Source organism: Spea bombifrons, chromosome 6 (assembly GCF_027358695.1).
Source record: "Spea bombifrons isolate aSpeBom1 chromosome 6, aSpeBom1.2.pri, whole genome shotgun sequence".
NCBI classification, from domain to species: domain Eukaryota; kingdom Metazoa; phylum Chordata; class Amphibia; order Anura; family Pelobatidae; genus Spea; species Spea bombifrons.
The window spans coordinates 30,876,180-30,893,558 of NC_071092.1; the positions used below are offsets into that span (position 1 = coordinate 30,876,180).

Consider the following 17,379-nt stretch of genomic DNA (forward strand, 5'->3'; position numbering starts at 1 on the left):
TTATTGATTTTAAGTGGTCAGTGTCTATGCTGGCATTTAATGTCTGTGGTGTGCTTTTTGATTATTGCAGTTCTAGCGACTGTGGTTGGTTACCTGGTTTTCAGCCGTCCGTTCCTCACCCCTATGTGCCCCCACGTCATCAGAACAGCACTCAAGCTGAGCTCCTTGAGGTGAGCGAAATAATGGTGGGATAAATGATGATATACTCTGCAGCCAAGCACGTCCTTAATGTTTAATGCTTTGCCTTGCCTAAGAGTTCAGTTCCCCGTGGCTTGGTTATGTATCTCACAGCGGTTTATGGAATGAGAGATGTAGTAATAAGTTTTCTCTCTCACCTTGTGAACCCACTGTTAAAGGTTGCTGTTACGACAATAACTGCCGCCTCCAGTATGTTTGAGAGTTTATAAACTTGTGTCACATGACAAGTGTTGCTGGCAGACATTATAACAGAGGGAACACTTTACATGCTTAAAGGATTATTCCTGGGAAAATTCAGGGTATTGAAAATTTCTAGAAATTTTGTTTCCGATTCGAAATATACTTAGGTGCAAACTTCAAGTATGGGTGAAGCTGCAACCTCTAATATGGTGTGTGTTTATATATCATGTAGTGACATTGTACTTTAAAGATCCTTGGTTTTTGTGCTAATGTAACTATGTAAGGTTGGAAGTGTAAGGCAAGATTTGTATCTTGCTACATGATGAAGCTGTGGTTTTCTGATGGCATTTGTTCCCACTAATATATTAAAAGAGCTACTATTGCATTAGGTGATGCGGTGTCAGCCGGTTGTATCTATAATTAAAATAAAAATGTTTTAGAATTTCTGTATGAATTAACCTCCTCAACGTTTAGTGCCGCAGCCCTAAAGGGCATTATAGCGACGGCGTGGTATTTATGTTGAAAATAAAACATAGGTAAATGCTACGTAATACAACGGCCCTAATGTAGATGAAATTACAGTAGCCTAGGTAATGTCTAATTGTAGAAGTAAAAATGTACATATTATTTATATAGAATAATCTTTGAGCAATTTACCTAAATATGTTTTATTCTGCAGCTGTGGCCTCTATTCGGTGGATGTCTGACCAAACCTGAACGAGGAAGATATTTTATGTACTTCTGATTATGTTCTGCCCAGCTGTCTCTGTTCCTGTAGTGTGATCACATTTCAGCACCTTTTGATTTGTAGAATCAATATATCCTGAGTTGTGGTGTCAGTAATTTATTTGTAGCACAATATCTTACATAGAGACCATATGACTTTGGGAACGTTACGGGACCAAGTCATTTACCCAGACACTCCAGAACACCGGAAACGTAAAGGTATTCCTGATAAGGTGAGAAGAACGGTCCAGTATGTTGAAACTTCTCTTCTAATTTTCTTACACACTGAAATTACTTACTTAGCTGTATTTAGTTAAGTGGCTTAACTACCCATCTTTGTTTTATATTCACTCCCCAGGTATTGAAGGAATACCTTGACAATGTGCAGCTGGGTTTGGAACGTGAAGGCGGCTGGGACAGTGTTCAAGACTGGATGTACTGAGTGGGGGCGAAAAGCAGAGGATGGCAGTACGTATTTGATCTTGGTTTTAATTTACAGACTACAGAATTCTGATTTTCTAGCATTGTAAATGTGTCCATTTATGGGCTGAGCTGGTGTGTTCAGTGGATGAGACACACTGCGATACTAGGATTACAGAGGAATTGGATTTAACTTTCAATATTCTGTTTTTGACCACTAATAAATCCATCCAACTATCTCCAATTTGTACTTGCTCAACAATGAAAAAAAAACTTAGTAAAACTTTATAATAAAAGCAAGTCTGGGTAATCTAACTTCAAATTCACATTTTCTGAAATTTATATTTTTCACTGTGGCTATTATAGAGTTATCCAATCAGCAAGAATATTTTATTAGTTGCTATGTTGTTAAAACATGTATATGTATGTATGTATATATATATATATATATATATATATATTTAATTTTTTTTCCTTTTCCTCCTGCCTTACTATTCAGTATTCATTTTTTTTTCTTCTCATTTGGCTAAGTAGACTCGTTACTTGAGAGCTAAACTTATGTTTATTTCCAGATGGCAAGATAATTTTACCATGTACCCCAGTTTGCCATTTTGGACGAGTGCACTAGTGCGGTTAGTATGGATGTAGAAGGTTTATATCTATGACCACTGCAGAAAGGTAAATTATCGTCACCTACATACTGAACCTTGTCTGTCAGATTTACACTTCTCTCTGGATTATAAGCACTAGTGAGCAGGACCTTCCACGCCTTCTGTAAAATATTGTGGCAGTAAATAATAAAACTAAAGACACGGTGCCCAAGCAGTGCAGATTGGGATTCTGCATACGTCCAGAGTTCCTAAACTGAAACACACTAAGTAAAGGACGGCAGGCAGTTTATAATTGTTTATGACGTTTATAAAGAAATGTCATTAGCGTGTGGACCTTATAAATTCTGTGACATTTTCTGACGTTGACAAAATTTTATCCGCAGAAGCCATCCGATCGGGGAAACCTTTTGCTGTCCGCGTGTTCCAAAATCAGTTGCTTAGACGGTGTCTTACACACACTCCAGATTTTCATACATTGGTCTTCTAATGCCGTCTGTTGTCTCCAGCACGTTTCCTCTTTCAACTGTGAACAAAGCTATTCCAACCTAAGAGGATAAGAAAAGGGAGCACAGTGTCACACAGAAAGTCCCTATGGAAGCACCACGAGGTAAATCTTTTAAACATTTCATGAAAGCACTGCATTATTGTATTTAAAAAAAAAAGAAAAATCATAATAATAATTGCCTACATCTCTAAAGAAAATGCTATGAAAAGGGCTCCCAGCCTAAAAAGAAAAGGTAGACCATGCGTTTATTCAAGAGATTGTGTATCTTCATTAACCTTCTAGACAAAAACACCTGTTGTCCACACTACAATTTCTACTACTACTTGGAGACTTAGTGAATGTGCCCCTTTTGCTAAACCCACATTTATAGTTCTTCACGCTAAATACGTAAATGTAACTATGCCTAGGCATTAAATAAGCAATGCATATATGTTACAAACCCAACTTGGGAGTCATCTTCTCCTTCTCACTGAATCTACATGATTATTCCTCCCCATTATGTTATGTTACCTTTACGCCGTTGTTCATTTGTAAGGGTGGGTGGGGAGAAGGCAGAGAACTTTAGGACGTGGACACTGATTAGATGAAGGTGTCCCTGGCTCTCACAGATCTCCGCACAGCCCTAAGCTCTATTAACCTTCAGAACTTCTCAATCAATTTACTATCTCTCCTATCTCAAACATGACGTGCCCAAACAACGCCACCTCTTTCTGTAACGCCACTCTCGCATCTGCTCTCCATCATGTAGCACCAGTTACTACTCGCTCCTCACGACGTTCACGCTTCCAACCCTGGCACACGACTGTAACCCAACACCTACGTCGATGTTCCCGCACCGCTCAACGTAGTTGGCGAAAGTCTCCTCATTCCATGTCTGACTTTCTGCGCTATAAATGAATGCTATGTTATGCTATGTTCCTACTACTCTGCTTTCAATCTCCTCCCTGTCTTACAACCCTAAACGACTCTTTAATACTTTCAATTCCCTGCTTCAACCGATCCCTGCAACCCCTTCCACTAACCTTAATGCATCGGACTTTGCCACATACTTCGATAATAAAATTAAAACCATCAGAGGTGACATATCTGCACTGTCACCACCCTGCCCTGATCCTTAGGCTTTCAATACCACCTGTATGCTGATGACGCCCAGATCTATCTATCTATCCTCTCCTGATCTCTCTCCCTCTGTCATAGATCGTGTAACTAACTGCCTTGCATCTGTCTCCACCTGGATATTGGCACGTTTCTTGAAACTTAACCTCTCCAAAACAGGTCTTCTCATCTTCCCTCCTTCCCATGCTAAGACTCCCCCATCAATTTCCCTCATTGTTGATGGCGCCATCATCTCCTCGTCTACTCATGCACGCAGTCTTGGTGTCACCCTTGACTCTGACCTTTCGTTCGCCCCCCCCCACATTCAGTCTGTCTCTAAAAACTGTCGTCCCCTTCTTAAAAACATTGCCAGCATCCATCCCTTCCAAACACAGCTTGGCAATTAGGCTCTTGTCCATGCCCTGATTATCTCCCACCTTGATTACTGTAACTCTGTCTAAGCTGGTCTTAACAGTCTCACCTCTCTACAATCCACCATGAATGCTGCTGCCAGACTTATCTTCCTCTCCCATCGCTTTACTTACATCTCTCCCCTCTGTCAGTCTCTTCACTGGCTGCCTGTGCGCCTCAGGATTCATTTCAAAATCCTCACTCTTACCTTCAAAGCCCTTCACAGCGGTTGCTCTCCCTACATCTCCTCATTCATCTCTAAATACAGTCCACGCCGCTCTCTCTGCTCATCCAATGATCTCCTTCTATCCTCTCCTCTGATTTCTAGCTCTCATGCACGCTTACAAGATTTCTCCAGGGCTGCCCCTATCCTCTGGAATGCCCTCCCCCAGTCTATCCGTCTCTCCTCCCTGCCTTCGATCCTTCAAAAAATCCCTCTTCCCCGCTTCTTTAAGGACGCTTATATTGCACATTAACACCCCCCCCCATATTCTCTTAGCTCACCTCTCCTAGTTTCCTGGTGTTTCTAACATTAGAACGACCTTTTTATTATTTTGCTTAGTAATATTGAAGTCACTGATTCATGTTTCCCCTCTCTTGCAGTACTACCTCCACATGGACAGCAGAGGAAACTGAGTTCAAGCAGATCACAGATGACGCCATTGAATTCAGCTCTTAAGTGTTTTATGCTGATAAATATCAGGGTACACCGGAAATCGAAAGTAACTTGTGGCGAAATATAATGCAGCCTTTTTTTTCATGTGCAATTTAGAAAACTGGCAATTGTGCACTTATCCGTTTAATAATCAACACCAATACTACTCTAACATTGAAAGTTCAGGGTATAAATAAGTGAAGTTGGTTTATATGGTAGAAATCAACTACTGTAACTTTTCTAGCTAGGAGAAAGGTGTCTCCCGTTTTCTTTGAAGTTTAGTTCCGAAGCGAATGCTATAATTTTTTTATTTTTTTTTGACCAAAGAATGGCCGTAGGATTGTAGATGACTGTGTCACTTCTTGTTTTGCACTAGATACCGCTGGCTAGACTAGAGGATCCCCTAATCCCCTGGCTCTGATGGGATACGTACGCTGGGGCATTGCATCAACTGTAACGGTTTTCCTTTCAAATGAATCTCCGGTTCAATTTTTGTTTTTTTTTATTTTTGAGTCCAAAGATTCACTTTTTATTTTTGCGCCTGACTAATCAGTTGAGTATCATAAATACTCGGCGTGCTCCGTAAAATCCCTGAGCGTTGGCACTTGGCTCTAAATAGAGCCAGTTGACAGGTTTGTATGTCTCACTAGGTGTGCCAGTTGGACTGAATTCATACGTCGTCAAATTTTATACACTTCCCAGTAAGATTTAAAATCTATTAATTTAAACTAGTAGGATGACTTTTTACATTGTTAAATGGAGCAGTCCCTACTGGAATGTAAACCATGTATTGTAGATATGTGTTTTTTTTGGGGGGGGGGGGTTTGAGCAAATCGTGTAACACAGAAATGTGCTTGATGAAGGCATGCACTAAGTATGCAATAAATTGAATGTGTGTAAATCCTTCCCCAAAGTCTCTACTCTACTGTGCTTAATGTCATCCTGGCAAATGGTAAACATTCTGGGTAAAGTTTGATCCACAAACTTACTGCATTCGCTGGAACAAATCCGTACGGTTGGATCTAACCAGCGGCCATAGAAAACTTCCTATGCCATGCGATGTAGAGACTCAGACCTTAAACAGTCCTTGGTCTGTTTCCCCCCCCCAATCGTTGCTAAAACCTTTTCAAGTAACCTGTGTCACCGTGGATATTTATAAAGCATCCAAGGTAGTTAAAATGTGCAAAAAAATTTTTTCTCCTGAATACTCCACCACTATATTATACCGGGAAGGAAGCGGGTAGCTGTAAACTTGCATAAACTACATGGATGAAATCCTATGAGTAATGCCCTAGTATACACTCCTACCTTCCCACTGTAATAGGATACTTAATCATTATCCCATGGAAATCTGCAATGAAGTATTATACGTTGCAAAATCACACAGACATTTCACAAGTAGTGATTTCTGAAATACCATAAATTCTCCAATTTATGTGCTGGGGGGGGGGAATGACTTCTATGACTGATCACTAAAATAGTCTACATAACTGAAATCCAAACATCTGCCACAATTCGTTTAAATTATATGTGGAATATTATGAACTAAAGAAGTTAAACAGACGCATCAATAAATATGACTTCCTAGTCGAGTAGCTACGGATCGGGTTCGATGCAAAGTAAGCACTTTGGGCTTTTCATAATTTGATGTCAGTTTTGTTTTTCCACACAGAGCACTCGGGTCCTCCTTTTCATCTTCAAATGTATTCAAGTTTCTCTGGTCGGAAAGCTAATAGAGAGATTCAGTGCCTCGTCAGAAATAGATATATTTCCAATGAGCTAATTCCCTGGTCAATTGTAACTTTGTGTTCCCTTTACGTAGATGTATGCTAGCCTCAAATTACTACAAGTGACCATTGTTGGTGACCCATTAATTTTACTCGCATTTCCTTACGTTCCATACTATGCAATGATGCACTTCTTGTAGTGGGAATCTCACTTACACAATATCCGATTCTAATACTTTGTGGGCAACACATTGATGTATTCTCTTCAAATGTTCCCCGTACCTCTCGCTTATTTAAATAAACAGGTTGTTGTGGGTTAATAATGATAAAAACACAAATTGTCTACACCGCTTAGTGGCTTTAAACCTTCCGATATAATACAAACATGAGGGTTGGATGTGAACGGACAAAAAAAAAAAAAAAACACGTCTGGAGAAGCAGACCGCATGGAAACCGGTACCCTCGTCAGAAGAGCTGCTTGCACGCCAGCATCTTAGATCTGGGCCTGTGTTCAAAATCACTGTTACTTAAAACGACTGATTACAGCGGCCGCAATGACGGAAGGAGTGTAAGTAAGACCATTCCGATACCTTATTATACATTTTTTTTAATAACACACCCTTTTTTTTTTTTTTTTTTACTTCAACTTGATGGCAACTAATACATTACCCATAGAAACTCATACACCTTATTTGTCAAAATACAACCCATGAAGTGGCATGAAAGTGGAGATATGTATTGGCTACTAGGATACTGTTCTGCTGGCCTAAATCTCTTCTCGCTGGGCTCATCACCCGGGGTGTATTATCACGTCACGGTATCCTGCATCAGTTATCCAAGAAGAGAATGCCAGGGGCAGCTGTATACAGGTCTGCGCTTGGGGAAGCCTTCCCTATCCATCAGGTTAGTGACAATTGACGTGCCAGGACCGTCATGATTTTAAACGGGTGCAGAAAGCGATCTACGTTCGCTTTCTGCACCCAAACGTTGTTGCTGTGATGCCTCGACTTCGAGGCATTCAGCAACGCCGCGATCGGCACTAGGGGCCATGTCTGGCCCCTCCCCGGGGCATCAACGTCCGCCATAACAGAAATGTTAAAACGGCCACTGTCACGAAGGGTACAAAAAGTAAAATCAGCCTTTGTCACGAAGGGGTTAAAGACACAAGAGCGGAGAAAAAAAAGGGGATGGGCGAGTAAAAGTCTGCTTGGAGGGAATTAAGTCAGTAGCCTAAGCGGTTCATAGAAAGCTTAAATGTAAGAGAAATGCCAAAAAAAATGTGTTAAAGGGACATTAGCCATCAATGCATGTGATAACTGAGAGGTCTCTCTAACCCAGGGGTGTCCAACCTGCGGCCCTCCAGCTGCTGCAGGACTACATCTCCCATACTCCTCAGCCAGCCCCTTAGCTGAACGAGCATTATGGGATATGTAGTCCTGCAGCAGCTGGAGGGCCGCAGGTTGGACACCCCTGCTCTAACCCCTTCATGCCAAAGCCCGTACATGTACAGGCTCACAATGCATTGTTTTTATTGGGTTTAAGGACAGCCCATTGTCCTTAAGGGGTTAAATGTTTATTGTGACCCCCCCTGCAATAGCAGAATCCCCTTATTTGCATTTCCCCCCTCACCAGCTATTTTCTGTGCATTCTATATCTCCTGTCATGTGATATACTTACTGCCCCAGCCCCAACTCTGCGAACATTGTGTGCGCGTGTGCAAAGTGCTTCACCTGATTTCACGCAGCTAACCCGTGGAAAGTGATTGGACTGCAGTGGAGGAGAGCAGCTGCCGCTGCCCCCTAAGGTTAAGTACCCTCTTTTTTAAATCTTAATGAATGTGCCACTTTCAATCCAAGTGCCAATTTTTACTAAATGCCACTATCTGGGAGTTCACCAAGGAGGACAACAAGGAAGGACAGAGAAGACCTGGGAGACTCCCCACAATCAATATTCCACTGAACTGTCAAGTGCTGCCTACTGCTTTTTGTGTTTCCCCCCACCTCCATTCCATTCCCATCACCATTTTCCTTCACATACCGTGTTCACAATCCTCTTGTTCCACTTTTCTCTTTCCTCTGTTGTTAGTAAAATCATTATCTCTCTCCAGCCACCTGCAACCCCACACTATGTCTGTATTGCACCATGACTACTTTCTTCTCCCCTTCTCTCATCCCAAGCACTTTTCAACGTCACCTCCTCCCTTTCCCCCACCTCCCCTCACTCCCAGCAATCTCTCCGTTCGCACAGGTCCTATTCCCACCTCCTCTCGCTTTCTCTTCTACTATTTGTTTAGCAGCTGGGGATATTTCCCCAAACCCTGGACCTCCTTAGGTGATCTCTCCCCCATCCTCTCCCAGTCAACATTCCAGAAATCAATAATCTCCCACATACCCTGCCGCTCCTCCTTCCCCCATTTACCCTTGCGCTCTGGAATGCGTGCTCTGTCTGTAACAAACAAACAGCCCTACATGATCACTTTATCTCTAGTTCCTTACACCTTCTCGCTCTAACTGAGACCTGGCTATGCCCTTCTAACACTGCCTCTCCCGTTGCTCTCTCCTATGGTGGCCTACACCTCACTCACACTCCCAGACCTGATGACAGGAAGGGTGGAGGGAGAGGGGGGTAGGCTTCATACTCTCCCCTACGTGTACTTTTCAACCTATTCCCTCTGCCCCATCACTCTCTTTCTCTTCATTCGAAGTCCATGCTATCCGACTATTTCATCCCATCTCCATACGCGTTGCTGTTATATACCGCCCCTGGCCCGGCTAACATATTTCTCAATCACTTCTCTCTTCCTCTCCTCTGATATTCCTTCTGTTGTCCTTGGGGATTTCGACATCCCAGTTGACACCTCATTGAGTCCCATGGCTTCAAAATGCCTTTCTATTACCTCCTCTTTTGATCTCCAACAACATATTAACTCCCCTACTCATGAGGATGGTCACACCCTGGACCTTTTCTCTAGCACGTGCTCTCTCTCTAACCTTTCTAATTCCCCTTTCCCCCTCTCTGACCACCACTTCCTTTCCTGCTCTCTAACCTTGCCTCCTACTCACTCCCTTGCACCCCAACCCCGCCTAACCAGAGACGTCAGCTCTATTAACCTTCAGAACTTCTTCCAAGGCTTTGTTCTAGGGCCCCTTCTTTTCTCTCTTTACACTTCCTCCCTTGGCAAACTGATCTCATCCTTTGGCTTTCAATACCACCCGTATGCTGATGACACCCTGATCTATCTATCTATTATCCCCTGATCTCTCTCCCTCTGTCTTAGCTCGTGTAACTAACTGCCTTGCATCTGTCCCTTCCTGGATATCTGCACATTTTTTGAAACAGAACTTCTCATCTTTCCTCCCTCCAATGCTAAGATTCCCCCATCAATTTCCCTAGTTGCTAATGGTGCCATCATCTCCCCGTCTACTCATGCACGCTGTCTTGGTGTCACCCTTGACTCCGACCTTCCGTTCACCCCCCACATTCAGTCTGTCGTCTCCATCTTAAAAACACTGCCTGCACCCGTCCCTTCCTAACACAGCATGCCACTAAGGCTCTTGTCCATGCCCTGATCATCTCCCGTCTTGACTACTGTTATTCTGTCTGTTATAGCTGGTCTCCCTCTTAACCGTCTGACCTCTCTACAATCCACCATGAATGCTGCTGCCAGACTCATCTTCCTTTCCCGTCGCTTTACTAACGTCTCTCCCCTCTGTCAGTCTCTTCACTGGCTGCCCGTGTGATTCAGGATTCATTCAAAATCCTCACTCTTTCTTTCAAAGCCCTTCACAGCATTTCCCCTCCCTACATCTCCTCGCTCATCTCTAAATACACTCGACACCGGTCTCTCCGCTCATCCAACGATCTCCTTCTATCCTCTCCTCTGATTTCTAGCTGTCATGCACGCTTACGAGATTTCTCCAGGGCTGCTCCTATCCTCTTGAATGCCCTCCCCCGGTCTATCCTTCGCCCCACTGCCTTCGGTCCTTCAAAAGATCCCTCAAGGGCCACTTCTTTAAGGACGCTTAAAATATTGCACATTAACACCCCCCATATTCCCTTAGCTCACCCCTCCTCGCAATACTTACACTAGCGGGGCTAGTCTATCCCTTACAATGGCACCTTTTAACTATTGTGTAATACACCCTCTAGATTGTAAGCTCCTTTGAGCAGGGCTCTACTCACCTGTTGTCTCTGTAAGTCAATGTGTTATGTTACATACTACTTGCTATGTCTTGTCTACCCATTGTACAGCGCTCCGGAATTTGATGGTGCTATATAAAACAGTAAATAATAATAATAGTCTGCATTTGCGTTCGCTTGAACGTTCGGTTTTGTGGTCCTGTGCCAACTACGAAGCTGAAGATAAACCCAAACACGCAAAACTATTTTATACAGCCATAGTTAGCGCAGTTACTGCAGGACTTGGACGCCAAACGTATCATATTCCTTTTTTTTTTTTTTTTTTTTTTTTATTTTTGCTGCTGGCTGAAAAATGGTCTAATCGCTATAAGCAACCACAGCAATAATCAGCTGGATCACTCCATTGGGCTTCATGATAATAAGACTAGAGCTGCAGTTAACCTAATGAAGCTGAGGGTGTTATGTGTTATGTATGTTATAATATAACTGATAAAGCGATAAAGCGAAACCAGTTATCAGTTTTCATAATGTTAACCTAATGAAGCGTAGGGTGTTATGTGTAATGTATGTTATAATATAACTAATTAAGCGAAACCAGTTATCAGTTTTCATAATGTTTTCCTCTGATGCAGGAGTCTTTCTGGCATCTTTTCTTTTTTATTTGCTTTTTTCTTCATCTGAAATTTTACTGTTTTGTTGTTTGTTTGTTTTTTTGCATGGGTCCTTGGAGCTTGAACACGAGAAAACATATTTGTCAATTGGCAAAAAAAGAGAGCATTCATCAAATGGTAAGCAATTAATATTTAATCAATCAAAAGACACAGGGGATGGGGAGGAAAAGCCGGCTTTGATGGGCAGTCATGTATTATAGTACCCGCACCACGCCAGAGACAGACGGGGATAAAGGACTGAAGAGCGGAGAGCATTTCTTTTGGTGAACAAAGGTGTGGGCAAAGGGCAAGCGTTGGCTTTATATTGGGTGCTGTCCGACGGTAACGCTTGCCAGCACCGCATAATGAAAATGCCTACCTGTACCCTCCTAGCATTATAATCATTCTAAATAGAGACGGCTCTATGGTGGCCCTGGGTTGTTCCTCTCCCTACACAGATCTCCATTACTATTATTACACATTTTATCCCGTCTACACTTAAGGACAGTCTATTCTGTCCTCAATGTGGATCTGAAACCAAAAATGAACCACTGCCTACCTCTCAAATCCCTAAAGAGGGAATTAAGGAGTTAACACATATTATATGTGTTTATCCGTAAGTCTCTGCTTCCATTGGAAACTCTGCAGGTTTTTGAATTCCGGACGGCGCTGATTCATATTCAATTTCTTTGTAGTACATGGTGCTAATTAACGCCCAGCAGTAATAGCCGTGTAAGACCTCACGCATGCACCTTACGCTTACGCTGCTCATGGCTTCCTTTTTATTGACTTTCAACTCCGTAATCTGACTCTTTATCTGTTGTTAAAAGTGGTGGCAAGAAACCCAATCCTATTTCAGTTATCTGGCTGTAATCATCGACCTGACCGCTGTCCAGTCCTGTTCTCTGGTGACCTGACACCACTCCTGTGTAATTCGCCTGCTACTTCCGGTTTCGCGGCCACTTCCGGTTTCGCCCAGGTCCGTTCTGCGCATGCGCCGATTTCCTGGTTTGCGCATGCGCAGTAGGATGTGCCCCACTTCCGGTTTCATGCCCCACTTCCGGTTTCGTGCCCACTTCCGGTTTCGGCCAAGTCCGTTCTGCGCATGCGCGGACTTCCGGTTCTGCGCATGCGCAGTAGGAGGTGCCCCACTTCCGGTTTCATGCCCCACTTCCGGTTTCGGCCAAGTCCGTTCTGCGCATGCGCGGACTTCCGGTTTTGCGCATGCGCAGTAGGAGGTGCCCCACTTCCGGTTTCATGCCCCACTTCCGGTTTCGGCCAAGTCCGTTCTGCGCATGCGCGGACTTCCGGTTTTGCGCATGCGCAGTAGGAGGTGCCCCACTTCCGGTTTCATGCCCCACTTCCGGTTTCGGCCAAGTCCGTTCTGCGCATGCGCGGACTTCCGGTTTTGCGCATGCGCAGTAGGAGGTGCCCACTTCCGGTTTCATGCCCCACTTCCGGTTTCGGTCAGGTCCGTTCTGCGCATGCGCGGACTTCTTGTTTTGCGCATGCGCAGTAAGAGGTTGGGCACTTCCGGTTTCGTGCCCCACTTCCGGTTTCATGCCCCACTTCCGGTTTCATGCCCCACTTCCGGTTTCTGTCAGCTCCGTTCTGCGCATGCGCATTAGGATGATGGTCACTTCCGGTTTCGTGCCCCACTTCCGGTTTGGCGCCATATAGCTGCCATTCCGCTGGTGAGCTCTTGGTTTTGACTGTCACGTAACTGCCTGCTGCCTGTGCAGCATTGGGTTTCTACCACATGGCCTTTATATTAAATCCGTTCTGCATCCATCAAAAGCATAGTATAAGGATATTGCATTTCACTGATTTTCTCAAATATCTGTTGCCTCTGTGGAAAGTGCGCTGTAACATACATACATGTGGTGGTTTGCAGTGCGATCATCAGCCGCAGCAGAAACGATTTTAAGAGAGGCCTCTTCAACTTTATAGCCGCCATGCCTGCCGTAAGCATTCTTGTGTTGCCTTTTTTTCTACTTAATCGAAAGTTTAGACATTGGGGGATATGCTAAGACATGTGTGCTTGGTAGTGGCTATATCACACGACCAGATACTATTTTCAAGAGCCGCTCGCTGCCAGATGCTTTTCTAGTTATTATAGTAAGCTAAAACGTTTGTTTTATGTTTGTTTTCTTCTTTTGCCCTCTGTGGCATGTCATGAGTGAAGATACACGTCTCTTAAATCAGCCTGTCCGTTTATTAACTTTATTTTATCTGTGCCAAGGAGACGCTGAGTTTGTAAGCCCAGGAGCTTAGTGAGAATGTTGCATTTAAGTGTTTATATATATATATATATATGTGTGTGTGTGTATATGTATATATATGTGTGTGTGTGTATATGTATATATATGTGTGTGTGTGTGTATATGTATATATATGTGTGTGTGTGTGTGTATATGTATATATATGTGTATGTGTGTGTGTATATGTATATATATGTGTATGTGTGTGTGTATATGTATATATATGTGTGTGTGTATATATATATATGTGTGTGTGTGTGTGTGTGTGTGTATATATATATATATATGTGTGTGTGTGTGTATGTGTATGTATGTGTGTGTGTGTATATACACACATATGTATATATATATAATATGTGTAGGAGTAGCCATGTTGACCTGAATCATCTCACCTTAAGTTATTCCTCCTCCCTTTTGGGAAGTACATGTAGGTCATGACATGCTGTCTAAGAGAAAAAAAATAGAGGCCTACAAGGCAGAGATCTGTTCTGCTGGGTTTGCCACCTTTTGCCAGGGTTCTTGACTGGCTCTTATTTTTAAACCCCATATCTCCAAAAACAAGTTTATGCAAAGCAGGATCTATGGGCAATTTTTGTCATGGTTTAATGATGGTAAAAACTGTAGCTGTGTGTGTGTGTGTGTATATTTATATATATATATATATGTGTGTGTGTGTGTGGAAACTTTAGCTACAGCTAACATAGTCTTGAACAAGGCTAAATAACTGGACATACAAGATGGATTTCTCGTGTCTAGCAGCTACTGTTGTTCTGTAGGATCATGTCTCTGTATATCATCAAGCTGGTAAGTGCTATTGGGGCTCGGGTATGTTTTTGTATGACTAGGACTTCAAGCCACAAACACTGATGAATTACATCAATTCTACAATGAGCCGGTGAACAAAATCTCGGCCAGATTGATAACTACTTGAAGAGTTTGACTGTGGGTATTGTTGCTGTGATCGTGGTGATATAAACTGGTTTTGAGCCTAAGAGACAATTACTTATTTTCTCAGTAATGTTCCATTAGATGTATAAAATATCACAAGGTATAATACGTTCCCCACATAGATTGTTCCCCCCCCCACACGTTTAAGATAGGCAACTTGGACAACAGGATAGCAAATGCACATCAGCTGCTCACGCAAGATGTTGAGAGGTTTTGTAACAGCGTGGTGAACCAGTATTCAAACTTAAGCAAGGTGAGTTTCCTCATGGCTCTTCTAGTTGTGAGTGTTTTGTTACCTTTTTTTTTTGTTTGTGCTGGGTACTTCAAAAATAGGCTATGGCCCTTTATGCTCTTACTGTATTTCTTTCACAAGGAAAATAATTATAAAGTTAATGTAGCTACCATTTATATTACCAGTATATTACTTACACTGTGAGATTTACAGACAGGGGCCTCCTTTACAAATGTATCCATAGCTTTTGTACCCCAATAAAGTTGTCTGTAGACTGCTGTACTTTCATGACTACATTTACATTTTATATAGCACCAACAGATTTGGTAGAGCTGTTACAATAGGGTACCGTAAAAGTAAATACAACTTACAAATGAACATACATTAAATATACTGGTACCGAAGCTGACAATCTATTGGCTACACGTATTATGCCTCCCCCTTTTTTATGCTGTTATTTATCAATAAAATTTACATACATGCATACGCTGTTCTTGTGAATAACATGTAATCATTTGCCATTGTGGTCTGGATTTACCCAAGGTGCACTTTGCAGTGTTGAACAAAATACCGTCTTTCCACGTTAACTAGTGGCTTGCTTTCCTATTCTTCTGTATTATACATATTTCCCATTATTGTTGCGGGTATACAGAGTTGTTATATAGTATTGTGAGTTTCATTTGTTATTTTTTTTTCTTCAGCTATTTTTGGATATCGTTCTGTATATTGTCAAGCTGACAAATGCTCAGGTAAGTTTTTGTATGACTAGGGCTTCTTTAACAACACAAGTCACGAATATTGATGAATTACATCAATTGTGCAAAGAGCAGAGGGCCAAAATCCCGGTCAGATTGAACAGTTAGACTGTGGTTATTACTGCTGTGGTCATCGTGATATAACCAGGTTCCCCCCCCCACACACACACACTCACACTCATGTTATCTGAATTTTTCATAATGTAGAAAATCAGCCAGGACAAATCATTCTTCACATGCTGATATATATTTTTTTTTTACTTGCATCCGAGTCAAAAAATTATATTATACGCACATGGATTATTTTTAAGAGTTTAGAAACATAGAAAGTGACGGCAGATAAGAACCAGAAGGCCCATCCAGTCTGCCCAACCTCTGAGTACTCTCCTTTAGTACTTGCCCTTATCCTATATCTAGCTTGGCATTATGCCTATCCCATGCTTGCTTAAATGACTTTACTGTATTAACATCTACCACTTCCACTGGGAGGCTATTCCATGCGTCCACTACCCTTTCCGTAAAGTAATATTTTCTGATGTTACCATTAAACCTTTGCCCCTCTAGTTTATGCTTGTGTCCTCTTGTTGCGGTTTTATTTCTCCTTTTAAATAAACTTTCTTCCTTTACTTTGTTGATTCCCTTTAAGTATTGAAATGTTTCAAATCATGTCCCCCCTGCCCCGTCTTTTTTCCAGGCTATATAGGTTAAGATCCTTTAACCTGTCCTGGTAAGGTTTATTTTGTAATCCATAAACCATTTTAGGAGCCCTTCTCTGAACTTTCTCCAACATATCTATATCCTTCTGGAGATACGGTCTCCAGTACTGTACACAATACTCCAAGTGAGATCTCACCAGTGATCAGTACAACGGCATGAGCACTTCCCTCTTTCTACTGCTAATACCTCTCCTTATACAACCAAGCATTCTGCTAGCATTACCTGCTGCTCTACTGCATTGTCTACCTACCTTTAAATCCTCAGAAATAATTACCCCTAAATCCCTTTCCTCACACGTTGAGGTGTTTTTTTTTTATGGTATGTTGATTATTTTTTTATTCTTTCAAGTAACCTTAGTAACTCTTTCTTTCTTTCTTTCTTTCTTTCTTTCTTTCTTTCTTTCTTTCTTTCTTTCTTTCTTTCCATGCATATATAGGGACCAGCCAGCATGATGGCTTCCCTACTCGTAGCTGACCTTTTCCTTACACACCTTAGAAGGCCTATTGGTAAGATGACAGTAGCCGAGCAGCGGTATGAAGGTGAAATACAGATATGTTAACTCCCGTCTCATCATCAATAGGTAGGTACGTATGCGATCTTCTGGCTTCCTGTATTTTCAGATTGTATTTATTTTTGTAAATTTTGTAAAAACTGAATGTATTAAGTACATTTTTGATATAATGTAATTTTGAAATAATTGATATAACTATTATGTCCCACTTACACATTGCTTGTTGCTGCCAAATATGATGGTCGTTAACTCAATTAATAAAAACCTTGTACTTACTAGGAGCTTGGTATCTGTAATGTGTAATTAAATTATACTGATCATTTCTCTTTTGTATTTATTTCTAGTGAAGAAATGGCCTTTTACAATGGAAATAAAAAAATAAAAGAGATGCGAATGTGAACATGGTGGTTTTTGGCTACTCGCACCAGACAGGAGACCATCAGAAAATGTTACTGGCAAGAATTATTTGCATGTCATACTTTAGTAATATTTTTCCGTTTGCTATAGAAGATTGTGACAGTTTAGCGTTGTTATTATTTACTGTGCGGTATAGGTAGGCTGTGGCGGTGGGAGACGCTCTGTATGCCCGGGTCTCTCAGATAGCTTCATCTGCATATAGCTGTGTAAAAAGTAGACT

General features: G+C 42.0%; 1 protein-coding gene and 2 long non-coding RNA genes across 8 annotated transcripts; 2 read left to right on the plus strand and 1 right to left on the minus strand.

The window, feature by feature from the left end:
* The first annotated feature begins 277 nt into the window (after positions 1–277).
* On the plus strand, positions 278–2,776 carry LOC128500033 (uncharacterized). 2 transcript variants are annotated; one of them, XR_008354879.1, is made up of 4 exons: positions 278–1,337; positions 1,463–1,572; positions 2,097–2,202; positions 2,642–2,776. It is a non-coding gene; the product is annotated as an uncharacterized LOC128500033 (long non-coding RNA). The 2 variants fall into 2 exon arrangements; XR_008354878.1 differs by having other exon boundaries at positions 286–1,337; positions 2,097–2,156.
* Positions 2,046–9,341, minus strand: LOC128500032 (uncharacterized). The gene is made up of 2 exons (XR_008354877.1): positions 8,566–9,341; positions 2,046–2,680 (listed from the first exon to the last, which is right to left on the minus strand). It is a non-coding gene; the product is annotated as an uncharacterized LOC128500032 (long non-coding RNA).
* Positions 9,342–13,002: 3,661 nt separating this feature from the next.
* Positions 13,003–17,126, plus strand: LOC128500030 (ATP-binding cassette sub-family D member 3-like). 5 transcript variants are annotated; one of them, XM_053469042.1, is made up of 5 exons: positions 13,003–13,282; positions 14,676–14,780; positions 15,461–15,508; positions 16,668–16,811; positions 17,087–17,126. In XM_053469042.1, exons 1-4 carry the CDS (start codon positions 13,274–13,276, stop codon positions 16,788–16,790), a joined length of 285 nt encoding a protein of 94 aa, XP_053325017.1. In that variant the 5' UTR covers positions 13,003–13,273; the 3' UTR covers positions 16,791–16,811; positions 17,087–17,126. The 5 variants fall into 5 exon arrangements, 2 of the variants coding, with proteins under 2 accessions (XP_053325017.1, XP_053325016.1); XM_053469041.1 differs by having other exon boundaries at positions 13,007–13,282; positions 16,668–16,815; XR_008354874.1 differs by having other exon boundaries at positions 13,008–13,282; positions 14,680–14,780; positions 16,668–16,815.
* The last annotated feature ends 253 nt before the right edge of the window (positions 17,127–17,379 follow it).

What these genes read in the sequence shown, in the direction of transcription:
- LOC128500030 (XM_053469042.1), top strand. An exon ending in AGTATTCAAACTTAAGCAAG is followed by an intron (nt 14,781 to 15,460) that starts GTGAGTTTCCTC and finishes TTTTTTCTTCAG; the next exon opens with CTATTTTTGGATATCGTTCT. An exon ending in TCAAGCTGACAAATGCTCAG is followed by an intron (nt 15,509 to 16,667) that starts GTAAGTTTTTGT and finishes ATGCATATATAG; the next exon opens with GGACCAGCCAGCATGATGGC.